Source organism: Ovis aries, chromosome 1 (genome assembly GCF_016772045.2).
Source record: "Ovis aries strain OAR_USU_Benz2616 breed Rambouillet chromosome 1, ARS-UI_Ramb_v3.0, whole genome shotgun sequence".
In the NCBI taxonomy this organism is placed as follows: domain Eukaryota; kingdom Metazoa; phylum Chordata; class Mammalia; order Artiodactyla; family Bovidae; genus Ovis; species Ovis aries.
Window position 1 is genome coordinate 274,356,520 of NC_056054.1, and position 12,662 is coordinate 274,369,181.

At 58.3% G+C, this 12,662-nt stretch overlaps 1 protein-coding gene across 3 annotated transcripts in view; it reads right to left on the reverse strand.

Moving 5' to 3' along the window:
• Nucleotides 1–1,049: 1,049 nt before the first annotated feature.
• The window catches only part of RFTN1 (raftlin, lipid raft linker 1), a 230,868-nt gene continuing 219,255 nt past the window's right edge, over nucleotides 1,050–12,662 (reverse strand). For 2 of the 3 annotated variants that reach the window (XM_027961992.2, XM_042238749.2), the window contains exons 9-10: nucleotides 11,878–11,959; nucleotides 1,050–2,370 (exon numbers count right to left, since the gene is read on the reverse strand). In XM_027961992.2, coding sequence (XP_027817793.2) covers nucleotides 1,972–2,370; nucleotides 11,878–11,959 — 481 coding nt within the window. In that variant the 3' untranslated portion in view covers nucleotides 1,050–1,971. The remainder of the gene's footprint in view (nucleotides 2,371–11,877; nucleotides 11,960–12,662) is intronic. The other variant, XM_042238759.1, reaches the window with a different exon arrangement.

Sequence of the window (12,662 nt, forward strand, 5' to 3'; positions counted from 1 at the left end):
GCCAAGACGGAAGCAACCGAAACGTCCACTGACGGATAAATGGATAAAGCTGTGGTACACGTGTGCAACGGAATATGACTCGGCCATAAAAACAATAACCCAGCAGCTTGGGTGGGCCTCGAGACACAACGGAATATGACTCGGCCATAAACAAGAACAAAATCCCAGCAGCTTGGGGGACCTAGAGATACAACGGAATACGACTCAGCCATAAACAAGAACGAAATCCCAGGAGCATGGGTGGACCTCGAGACTGGCACAGTAAGTGAAGTAAGTCAGAGAGAAGCAAGAAGATGCCGCTTATATGTGGAATCTTAAAAAAAATGATACAGGTGAACTTACCTATGAAACAGTATAAATTAGGAGTTTGGGATTAACATATATACTCCACTATATACAAAATAGGAAACCCACAAGGACCTGCCGTATAGCACAGCGAGCTCTGCTCAGCACTTTGTAACAACCTATAAAAGGAAAGAATCTGAGTGTGTGTGTGTGTGTGTGTGTGTGTGTTTAACTGCAAAAAAGACTATCTTCTCTGAACAGTCTTCATCCCTTCTCATGAGCTCTGGGGCTTAGGCTGGGAAGTTTGCTCATAAAAGGAAAATTTGCCATGTGACTGTGTTAGGGTTTTTAATTCGGCCCTATTAAAGTATGTTTAAAATGTGTTTTATTTTACTAAATTTGCACACAGATGAAAAGATACATAAAAATAAAAATTTGTCTGCACACAGATAAATTATTTGCACACTGAATAATTGACTTTAAAAGATTGGAGGCATGCTTAGTAATCGACGTGGGGCTTTTTGTTTTAAAAAGGTACTGTCTCCCCCATGGGGCGATGGTGGCCTGACCTACCTGGTGGCACCTGAATTCCGCTTTCATCTTCTTCGTACAAAAGACAGGAAAGCGAGCTCAGCTGGCTCCTCCTGCTGGTGCCAGGAGTTAAGGGACTCGGGAAACAGGAACAGGACCGGGGTCGGGGTGCCCAGACCCCAGGCTGCGACTCTTCAGTGTGACGTGAAGAAAGACTCCTGCTCGCAATACACTGAACTCATAGGTGATTTATTGCTTTAAGTAACTAAACAAGAAAGCGGAGAGACAGGCTGCTGGTCACGGCGGCCGGCACTCTCCAGGCTTTGCAGCTGCATCTACTTAAAGCCTCCACAGAATTTTCTGGACAACATAAACACGTCATAACACACGTGGGAAGCGACTTGGCCAAGGACACACTGATTAAAGTAACACACAACAGAGGCTCCCCGCCAGTTAGTTGGCCCTGAAATAACAGAAAGAAGGTGTGTTCCTTGGATGTGCTGAATACAGAACCTTAAATTTTGGGGGCAATAATACTGACACAGAATACTTCCGTGGACATTCTGCAGAAGTGGGTACACGCACAGAATTCCCTCTGCGTTTCCAGATCACCAGTATCTATGGGAACACTTGGAGAAAAGCCAGGAGGTGGGGCACCTCCCCTCCCGATGTCGTGTTCTTCGCCACAGCAGCAGGGTCCAGGGGCTAGAGAAAAGCAGGGGTCAGGCTCGAGGGCGTGTTACAAGAACCCAGCAGCCGCAGCAACAGCAGGGGCTAGGCCTCCACGTCTCGGGGCGGGGGTGGGGGCAACGACCACGTCCACCTTGACTGGCAGCCAGGCTTGCCCCGGGGGTTTGGCCTGAGGGCCCCCTGGAGGCCCTGGGTGGGCACAGGCCCTGGGTGGCTCAGCCCCTCCCTGGAGTGGTAGGGTCGGCGCTGGACCCCCATCCCCGAGGTCTAGGAACGACCCGCCCTCGTGGGTTTTAGCACTGGGGCCCAGAACACATTTCAAAAGGATGTGCAGAAACCAACACTGCCAGGGACCCGGCCCTCCTTGGAGGACTCATTAAGCTCACCAGGAGGGGTCAAGCCAGGCCAAAGGCAAACGCGCCACGCCAGGGCGCACAAGCCCCCAGCCCGCCCGCGCAGTGAGGCTCAAGGGCACTCAGCTGCCACGGGCCCCGGAGCCAGCCCCGCGGAAGCCCCCGCGCCCACATCCTCTCCAGGCTCGGGGCCGGGGAGCCCCGCGCTGGCCCCCGCGGGGGCCGGGCTGGGGCCCGAGGGGCCATTCTGCACCGCCTCGCCCTCCACACACGGCTGGCCGTCCGGACGCGGCTTCTCCGCAGGGCCCTCCGCCTGGCTGGGGGCCGCGCCCTCGGCGGAGGCCCAGTCCTCCTGCCCGGGCACACGGCCCTCCGCGTCTCCCGCTCTGGGAAGCTGGTCTTCTGGGTTCTTCTCGCTTTCTTCGGCTTGCCGCTTGCTCCTGGCACGGAGTTTCCCTCTGGATTTCCTCGGCCTGTTACGCATCTCGTCTCGGGAGAATCGCCACTGAAACTGGAGATCAGGGGAGATGGGAGATAAATACATGCAGCTTCCGTGACCCCGGAGCGCCCTGGACACGCGCTCTGCGTTCACCCGCAGCCCAAACCTCGCACCCACTGGGAGCCTGCAGTTCCTGCCACAGCGTGGACTCTCGGGGTGAATTTCTGGGGAGAGGGCCCCATACCGAAGGCCTGGGAGGGGAGGTGCTGAAATCCTGTCATCTGGAGAGCGCACACGGGCCTGCTCTTCCTGAGGGTATCACCCAGGTCAGAACCTGGGCACTCAGGTCCCGTTGCAGGACAGACAGGCCCTGCCAGCCGTGCCCCGCTCTGCTAGAGAGACCCCCGAAAAGCCTCCACTCCCTTCTGGGGCAAGCTACGCCCAATGGCCAGGCCTTGTGGGGACAACGGCCCATCCTCCTGATCCCCCCAGCACTGGTCAGGCCACTGCTGTTGCCTAGTCGGAGCCCAGCACGTCCCTCAGCCGGTCCCCCTCCCCCACCGGCATTCCCACGGCACTCCCCCTGAAACCTCATCCAAACCCATCCCAGCTGCCGCTTTGCAGGGAGCCCTAGGCTGCACTCCCCTGTGGGCAGGGGAGTCCACGGAGCGGACAGGACCAAGGGCACAGTCAGTGTCAGAGCGGACAAGGACGGGGTCACAGGGACGCTGCGGAGGGGGCCGCCCCATGCAGAGTCCACCCAGCTCGGCCCGCGTTCTGATCTCTGCGACGGGGAGCTCCTCTAACTTAAATCGGGGTGGCGAGGCTATCTGTGCAGCGTCAGAGAACGACTTCAGGTTCTTCTGGCCGCGTGCTCTCCGTTGCAGCCTCTCGACGCTGCTGCTGCTAAGTCGCTTCAGCCATGCCCGACTCTGTGCGACTCCATAGACGGCAGCCCCCCAGGCTCCCCCGTCCCTGGGATTGTGCAGGCAAGAACACTGGAGTGGGTTGCCATTTCCCTCTCCAATGCATGAAAGTGAAACGCGAAAGTGAAGTCGCTCAGTCGTGTCCGACTCTTCCCGACCCCATGGACTGCAGCCCACCAGGCTCCTCGGTCCATCGGTTCTCCAGGCAAGAGTACTGGAGTGGGGTGCCATTGCCTTCTCCGCTTGACTCTGCTATTGTAGCGCAAAAGCAGTCCAGGTAATAATATATAAACGGGCGTCACTGTGTTCCAATAAAACTTTATCGACAAAGTCAGGCAGTGTGCCGGCGCCTTTTGGCCCGAGCCGCAGCGAGCCAAGCGCTGCCGTAGAAGGTGTGCATGTCCGTTCGATGGTGCGACGATCCACGCGACAGGCTTAGCGCTGCGTCCAGCACGTGATGTACCAGCTGTGCTCACCGCGACTGACGCTGGATGTCAGGGCCGCCAGCGGTCCTCTGCTCCGGCGTCCCCGGGATGCAGCAGGGAGCCTGGCGCAGAGAGGATGCTCAGCGCCCTTTTGTGAGACGGCTGGATGGGAGGACGCAGCGCCGGCCAAGCTGGCTGCCCTGCGCGTCGGGGGAAGCCGGTCCTCTAATTTTAAGAGTCAAAACACCCTGGGGCTTAGCGAGGAGGCGCGGGCGCATCCCCACATCAGGTCTGGCCGAGCTCCAGAAAGATTAATCTGGGGAGAAAAGAGGAGGAAAACGTCCAAGTTCTGCTGAGCTGCTAACAACAGGAGCCGCTCTGGAGGCCGGCGGTTTGGGAGCCTGTGCACTCGGGATACATCCCCGCGCAGGCGCTGGGGCAGACACGGAGGCATGAGAGGCGGCGAAGGCAGGCAGAGACGTGGGTCCCTGTGTTCACAAGAGAGGCACGCGCTCTGCAAACGGCTTAGCGGGGACTGCGGCCTTCCCTGCGCCCCAGAGCTCCGCCGGCAGGGTGGGGGGCAGTGTCCTCTCCACAGGCTGTGCCCTCGGGCGCCGCAGCCACAGGGTCCTGGGGACGGGCCAGCTCCGGAGGTCCTGCTGGAGACCCGGGTTTTCTGGGGAAGGGAACTGGGGGGCCTCGACCCCGGGGGGGCGGGGGGGCGGCCTCAGCCACCCCACCGCAGACACGTGGCTCCACTTGAAGTTACACGTCTTTCTTTAGATCATTTCTTTCCACGTGAGTCGCAGACACTGGTGTCACCAAATATGGACTTGGAGCTAAGCCCTTCTGCGACTGAAAGAGAAGGCAACCTTCCGTCTGAGTGACTTCTGGTGAGGCTACATGCCAGCAGCTGTACCATCCAGGAAAACCATTTCCTAAGGCTCTACCACGTCACAGATGTATCTGGGTACTTTGCCAGAAAGAAGCAAAAATGTGCTGCGTATATTCTTTAAAATCTGCCACCTCTGTGGCGTTCTCAGCAGGAGAGGTCTTCCTACCCAAATAAGACTTCTGCCTGGAGGCACTCAGGGCTCTGAGATGGAACACATCCTGGGGTGAGTGCGCTGACCCCCTTTTGAACAAGACCAGCAAATCTGGATATTCCATCAACGAAGAGGAAAAGCAGTGAAGTGTGTATGCTGAGGTCGTGTGTGTTATGCGCTCAGTCGTGTCCAACTCTGCAACTCCACGGACTGTAGCCCGCCAGGCTCCTCGGTCCATGGGATTCTCCAGGCAAGAAGACTGGAGTGGGTTGCCATTCACTTTGCCAGGGGATCTTCTCGACCCAGGGATCGAACCTGGGTCTCCTGCATTGTAGGCAAATTCTTTACCATCTGAGCCACCAAGGAAGACCTGAGGTTGGGATTGAACATTTATCTGGTCCTCCCTACCTGCCGGCCCTGCAAATCCCAACCGAGTTCACTGACAATATTGGCTGGGGTTCCCCGAGACACTCCTTTTGGGGGTTTCTCTCGTACAGTGACTGACAGACTGCCCTCAGTTTGGGGGGTAGTTTGAGTTTCTCCCACCCAAGCCACGAGCTTTCAACAATGGACCCCCTCTGCAGCTGGAGAGGTCCCCCAGATCTCACCCTGAAGGTGCCCACTTCAGCCGAGACTGCAGCAGGCATCTTGGGGCCCCAAAACCACCATGCGGGACCAGGACCTCTGACCTCAGCACGGAATGACCCTGCCCGGCTCCTGGGTACCAGGTGGCCCTCGTTCACTACTGCTGCCTCAAGTGCGGCTGCGTTTTACTTCCAGCCCACACGGAAGAGTTTTTTTTTTAATGGGTGTCTCCAAATAGTCAGACTCTCCTCATTCTGCATGGTTTTACAAAAAGGCCAGTTAAGCTGGCCTATACAGCGAGCTGAGAGCCAGTCAGCTCCGAGAGATGTTGGAGGAAGTTGTGCTTTTGTCAAAACAAAACTGGTGAGACTTAGGCTGAAAGGCCCCAAATAAGACAATACAGCCCCACAGGTAGCGTGCTGGCTAAGACCCCGGTTCAGACCCCGGTTCTGGCATTTGGTAGCTGTCTGTCCTTAGGCAAGGGAGTAATCTCCAGAAGAGCTGCCCTCGCCCCAGGGCTGGGTGCACAGTCCCGGCGACCCCACTCACCCCACAGAGGGGTGAGTCACCCCAGGGACCCACTCAGCCCGCAGTGGATGGTGAGTCACCCCAGGGACCCACTCAGCCCCCAGTGGGTGGTGGGTTGGGGACCCACTCACCCTGCAGTGGGGTGTGGGGGGCCCGCTGGCCCACTCCCAGCGTCCCCCACAGGCAGCTGGTGCACCTGACCGTGCCCATCCCCCTGGGCCAGAGTCCACCCCAGACCCTGGCTCTTTTCTTTTCTTCTTAAATTATTCATGCATTTATCTGGCTGTGCCGGGTCTCTGCTGCAGCACGCAGGATCTCTTAGCTGCGGCAGACCCTGGCGAGTCTCTAACGCGAACCCCATGTCCTTGCAGAGGCTGCTCTTGCTAAATGAACAGCAGACGCGTGGTTTCCTGTACACCTGGCCGGGTCTGGATTCCTGCAGAGGATCACGCTGCACCACCCTCCTGATACAACACGACCGAGGACACAGCCGGGCCAGGCCTGCGGGGGGTGCTCCGCTCCCTCTCTCCAGGCCCCGCCTGGGCTGCTGGGCAGAGGGGATTGGGACTGTCCACGCCAAGCTGGATGGGAATGACTCCAACCCATGTTTTTCTGTCCTTTGGAAAACTCTGCCAAGCCAAACGCCTTCAAGGACGGCACCATTCTCTCTGTCCTTAGATGGAGGGTGGTGATGTCACCGACTCCCCAAGCTCCTGGGGGTCCCCAGCCCACCACAGCTGGGGGCCGCAGCCGGGCCACCCGGAGGCTGTGCCTGGAGTCTTCCCCTGCCCCCCACTCCTTTGCAGGGAGCACTCTCACGAAGCAGGGAAGCAGCCGTGGCTGAAACTCTAAAAGCTAAATGTTCTGAGTGTGCCACGCTGTGACAAGGTTTCCCTTCCCCTGAATCCCCAAAGCAGTGCTCTCACTAGAAACTGTTGGCACCATTTTATGATGAGCATGTACTGGTTCAGAGAGGTGAAGTAACTCTCCCAAGGTCACACAGCTAGAAAACAGCAGAGCTGAAGTTCAAACACGGGCTTCTCTGACTCTACACTAATCTTCTGTCTGCACCTTCTTGGTGGGTAAAAGGTTTCAGACTCACATTCTGGAAGGAAGGGAATCCTGGAGGCCAGGGGAGACGCCACACGTCTTTGGAATAGCTCAGCCCGCTTGTGCGTGCCTCAGCTTTCAGACTTCATGACCTCAGGACAGAATCTGCTAGATCAAGGCTTGATGCATAAAACCAAGTGGTCAGCTAATGGAAGTACAGATTTAACTGCCGTGAAAGATGCTTCGGTGTGTCTGATTTAAAAAAAAAAAAATCTACATTGAACATACCCTGACAGGCCTATTTAAAAAAAATCAATAATGATAAAATTTGAATGGAGATCCACATAGTGAGCCTGGAAAGGGGCCCTAAACTACTCAGCTGAGACACTGGCTCTCAGACTTGGCGGGCGTTCAGGATCGCCTGGGGGATGCCTTCAGACACAGGGCCCCCACCCTATCCTGGGGTTTCTGATCAGGGGGTTGGGGAAGGGACAGAGGCTGGCACTTCACACAAGCTCCCTGGTGATGCCAATTCTGCAGGTTCATGGGCTATAGTGTGAGAACGAACAGCTGAGACCACCACCAGTTCACTGCGGGAAACAGCTTCCCCCCAAACCCTCCACGCCACCCATCAACCCCAGCCCGGCATCCCTGGGAGGGCCTCCTCCACCACCAGCCTCACCCGCAGGTCCCCTTCCTGCTGTGCTCGGGACAGTCACAGTCTTGAAGGAACAACAAAAGGACGATTGGCCCCTGGACCACGCGGGTCCCCTTAAACGCAGGTGGCTCGCAGCAGTAAGAACTGCAGCGCTGCGAGGTCAGTGGTTGCCTCCATCCTTGGGTTCAGGGAACCTCGGATACGGGAGGCTCACTCTGAATTACACTCGGATTAACCCCCGCGCTGTCCCAGGGTGGGTGCTGTGTATTTCTGACCCCGAGATGGGAGAGCCTGCCACGGGGCGACTCTGAGCAGAGGTAGGTGGCATCCACACCCAGAGGCAGGCTGCCAGGCTGGAGGACGCGGCGCGTCCTGAGTGGTTCCAAGGTGAGTCTCTCAACACGAGAGAGCAGCCGCTGCAGGTACAGCGGGGCGGACGGGTCTTCCCAGGCCAGAGCACGAATGGGATGAGGGTGTGCGGCCAGCGCGGAAACCGAGAAAACCCCGACTAGCCGTCCATGCCAGAAACAAGTGCAGAGGAGGCAGAGTCCTCTTCACAGCCGTGCGTGCGTGCCCAGAGTTCCACATCAGCGGGGCTCGTGGGCTGTCTGTATCTGCCTCCACTTCGGTAGCTTAGCTGAAGACAGACGTCTCCTGGGTCGCAGAAAGCACCTCTTACCTTCAAAGGAAGTTAATATTTGCTCTGAAAGCTACACTCACAGATGAACAAAGAGGTTTCTTTCAAATACTGAAAGTGCTGTTTGGAGAATTTTGTCCCCTTGGCTGATTAAACGAGGACTAAATATGCTACGTCCCTGACATCTGAATTCTGCACTCTTTCCTTAAACGTCCGTGCGAGACACACCACGCACGTCCTGGGCCCGGCAGTTTGATTGTTCATTCACTGGTTCAACAAGTGTTTGCTGAGTACTAACTAAAAGCCTGCTTATTTAACCTATATGCAGAACACATCATGAGAAACGCTGGGCTGGAAGAAGCACAAGCTGGAATCAAGATTGCCGGGAGAAATATCAATACGGTTAAGCGTCTGCCTGTAGTGCAGGAGACCCGGGTTCAATTCCTGGGTTGGGAAGATCCCCTGGAGAAGGATATGGCAATCCACTCCAGCACTCTTGCCTGGAAAATCCCATGGACAGAGGAGCCTGATAGGCTACAGTTCATGGGGTCGCAAAGAGTCGGACACGACTGAGCGACTTCACTCACTCACTCTGATATGCAGATGACACCAGCCTCATGGCAGAAAGTGAGGAATAACTAGAAGCCTCTTGATGGAAGTGAAAGAGGAGAGGGAAAAAGTTGGCTTAGAGCTCAACATTCAGAAAACGAAGATCATGGCATCCGGTCCCATCACTTCATGGCAAATAGATGGGGAAACAGTGGAAACAGTGTCAGACTTTATTTTTTTGGGCTCCAAAATCACTGCAGATGGTGACTGCAGCCATGAAATTAAAAGACGCTTACTCCTTGGAAGGAAAGTTATGACCAACCTAGACAGCATATTCAAAAGCAGAGATGTTACTTTGCCAACAAAGGTCCATCTAGTCAAGGCTATGGTTTTTCCAGTGGTCATGTATGGATGTCAGAGTTGGACTATGAAGAAAGCTGAGAACTGAAGAATTGATGGTTTTGAACTGTGGTGTTGGAGAAGACTCTGGAGAGTCCCTTGCACTGCAAGGAGATCCAACCAGTCCATCCTAAATATTAGTCCTGGGTGTTCTTTGGAAGGAATGATGCTAAAGCTGAAACTCCAGTACTTTGGCCACCTCATGTGAAGAGTTAACTCATTGGAAAAGACCCTGATGCTGGGAGGGGTTGGGGGCACGAGGAGAAGAGGACGACAGAGGATGAGATGGCTGGATGGCATCACTGACTCGATGGACATGAATTTGAGTGAACTCCGGGAGATGGTGATGGACAGGGAGGCCTGGCGTGCATGCAATTCATGGGGTTGCAAAGAGTCGGACACGACTGAGCGACTGAACTGAACTGAAAGCCAGGGGCCGGGCATACAGCAGCGCGGACAGAAAGGGTGTGATCTCAGAGAGTTCCTGTTCGATTCTACTGGGGAGGATAAGCTGCTGCTGATGCTACGTCGCTTCAGTCGTGTCCAACTCTGTGCGACCCCATAGACAGCAGCCCACCAGGCTCCCCCATCCCTGGGATTCTCCAGGCAAGAATACTGGAGTGGTTGCCATTTCCTTCGCCAGTGCATGAAGGTGAAAAGAGAAAGTGAAGTCGCTCAGTCGTGTCCGACCCTTAGTGACCCCATGGACTGCAGCCCACCAGGCTCCTCCGTCCATGGGATTTTCCAGGCAAGAGCACTGGAGTGGGGCGCCATTGCCTTGTCCGGAGGATAAGCTACTGATCACAAATAATTAGGAACAGAGAGGAGAGGAACGCGGTTCTTCCTGGTGAATCGCAGAAGAGCCTGGCTTGGTCTAAAGGGAGAGAACACCGTCCTGAGAAAACACAAAGGAAGAAAGATCCCAGGTGCAGGAACAGCCCCAGCAAAGGCCCTGTGGCATCGAGGAACCCAAGAGAGCGCGCAGGCCAGGGTGGCTGGGGTGCATCAGATGGGCAGAGGTGGGAGGTGGGGGGAAGACCCCACAGAGCCATGTGGACCCCAGGAAAGGCTCCCACCTTCATCTCGAAAAACACAAAGCTTTAGAAGCATGAGCAGCTGGGTGCCACGACTCCATTTGCTCTTCGTAGACGATCACTTTGGTTCTGAGTGGAGGACACACTTGAAAGGGAGGCCTGTCATCGGTAGATGAGGGTAGTCCAGGCGGGTGATGATGGGCGAGGGGGTTCCAGAGGGCCAAGGACCTAAAGCTAGACATGCCTGCAGGACAGACTGGCGGTGGGGGGAGGAGACGAGGCCCAGGTGAGCTCCAGCGGGAGGGAGCCTGGGCCGCAGAAGTGCCGGCCCTCCCAGGTGCAGAAGGGTGAGGGGTCACCAGCAGCCACAGGGCAGGGGAGGCTGAGGCTGGCTGCGCGGAGGCAACTCAGGGCTGGGGAGGGGGCCGTCTAGGTCTGGGGGAGCAGGAGATTCTCTACGCAAGAGGAAATGGGGAGACACAGGGCTCCAAATGAGGCAGCGAGTGGGAAACCAGGCGGTGCGGTGGGGCAGAGAGAGAACAAGGCGCTTCCGGGCCTGAGGGCGCGGCCGGTGTCAGCGGGCCGTGAGCTGGACACCCGGGGTCTCCCGGAGCCGGAGGGCGAACCGCAGGCTTAGGAGCGGGGCCAGGGGCCGGCGCCGGTACAAGGCCGCCCTCCGGGGGCCGCCCTCCGGGGGCCGCCCCATGTCACAGCGAGGGCAGCGCCCACTGCTAGCCGCGCCCGCGAGGCGAAGGGCTGAGCCAGCCACCGGGAAGGCGCGCGCTGCCCGAGGGCGCGCAGCCAGCCGCGTGGGGCGCTCCTCCCGACCGGGCAGAGCCGGCCGCCGCCCTCCGGACCCTCCCTGCCAGACAGACGTTCGTTCGCTCGGTCCTGCGCGCTGCCCCGTCGTCCAGGTTTCCACCCGCGCTTCCCTCGGCGACGGCACAGCGCGCCCCAGAACCCCGGCCGGCCCCTCGGGTCCCTCCTACCAGCGCGCACCGCCCCCTGAAGTGCTGGCTGGCCCCCAACCTGTTCACGGCCCCCATCCCCAGCACGGCCCGAGGGGCGGTGCCAGGGGAAGGGGGGGCGCGTCCAGCGGGCTCTGCCCCACGGCCTGGCCGTGCCCGTCACAGGGACAGCGAGCTGGCCCCAGGGCACGGCCACCTGGCCCTGCGGGTCCCCTGGGAGGAGCGCCCTCTCGGGCAAAGCCTGGGGGTGTGCGGCCACTGCGGAGGGCCTGGGCCCCGCCTCAGGGAGACACGGGGTACACTGCTTCCAGGAGGGTTCAGGTGGCGTCCCGGGAGGGTGGGACACGGCCTGGCCCGGGGACTCGCTCTGCAGGGGCGCCGCCTTGCGTCCACACCAGCCGCGGCCACTCAGCCCTGAGGGGCGGGCCCTTCGCGGAAGGTGTTCTGGCAGGTTCTCTCTGCCAGGATCTCCAAACCTCCAGGGATGGGGCGCCAGCCGAAGCTCCGGCCAGCTCGCACGGAGATGAAGATGCAGAGGAGCGGGGTGTGGGCACCCCCCTACCCCGCCCGCCCAGTCTGCAGCCACCTCCCCGCGCCCCCCACTTCAGCCTTGGGAACATGAACCCTGCCCGCCCAAGCATCCTCGCAGGAGGCGGCCGGCCACACGGCCCCCAGCGCCCCCACCTGCAGGTGACGTGGCTGATTTTGGAGGGGGGCTCAGGGGTCCCCCGGGCTCCGTGGAGCTAGGCCCAGGAGGGCGGCAAGGTCACTCACCTTTGATTCCTTCTTCTTGACCTTCTGAGGCAGACACGGCCTCTGGAGAAAGACGACCTGCTTGGTGGACACGGTCCCCTCCCTGCAACACACGCGCGGCGGGAGCGGAGGATGAGCCCCCTTACACGGGGGGTGGGGAGAGGGTGGGGGGGCTGGGGGGCTGGGGGGGTCAGACCTCCCGCAGAGGACGCCACCTCCAACTCCATCCAGACCAGCCGCCCAGGGAAGGAAGGGGGCTGCCCAAGATGGAAAGGTCAGGGGTCGCAAAGCCCCCCACAGCACGCACCTTTGCTTCTGGGGGGCTGTCTCACGGGCCCAACAGAAGCGGGCACCCTTGAAAGGCAGCTTCGTGTCTGAAAACCCCCCTTCCCATGCTGTGAAATGACAGCTGGCTTCTTGGCCAAATGACGACAGAGTGGCCTCGGTGAACACAGGACTGGGGGTGGGGGGCTCTTCCAAGTCTGTCTTTGGGGATGAGGCTGGGGGGGCGGTGCTGGTTGGCCTGGGATGGCTGGCCAGTGAGGACCTGGGCCCAGGCTGAGGCTCCAGCTGGCTGTGTGTCCTCGGGTTTGTGACGGAGCCTCCCTGAGCTTCAGTTTCATCTATAAAATGGGCACGATATCTATGCTTACCACCTCACAGGTAATTAGGAGGACTAGTTTGACAGCAAGCCCAGAAGACAGACAGAAGGCCTTTCGGGGTTGGTAAGACTGGGATAAATGCCCCAAACAACAAAAAATCCCGCCTTCCGGAATGCTCTGAGGACTAGACGAGACTGTATACAA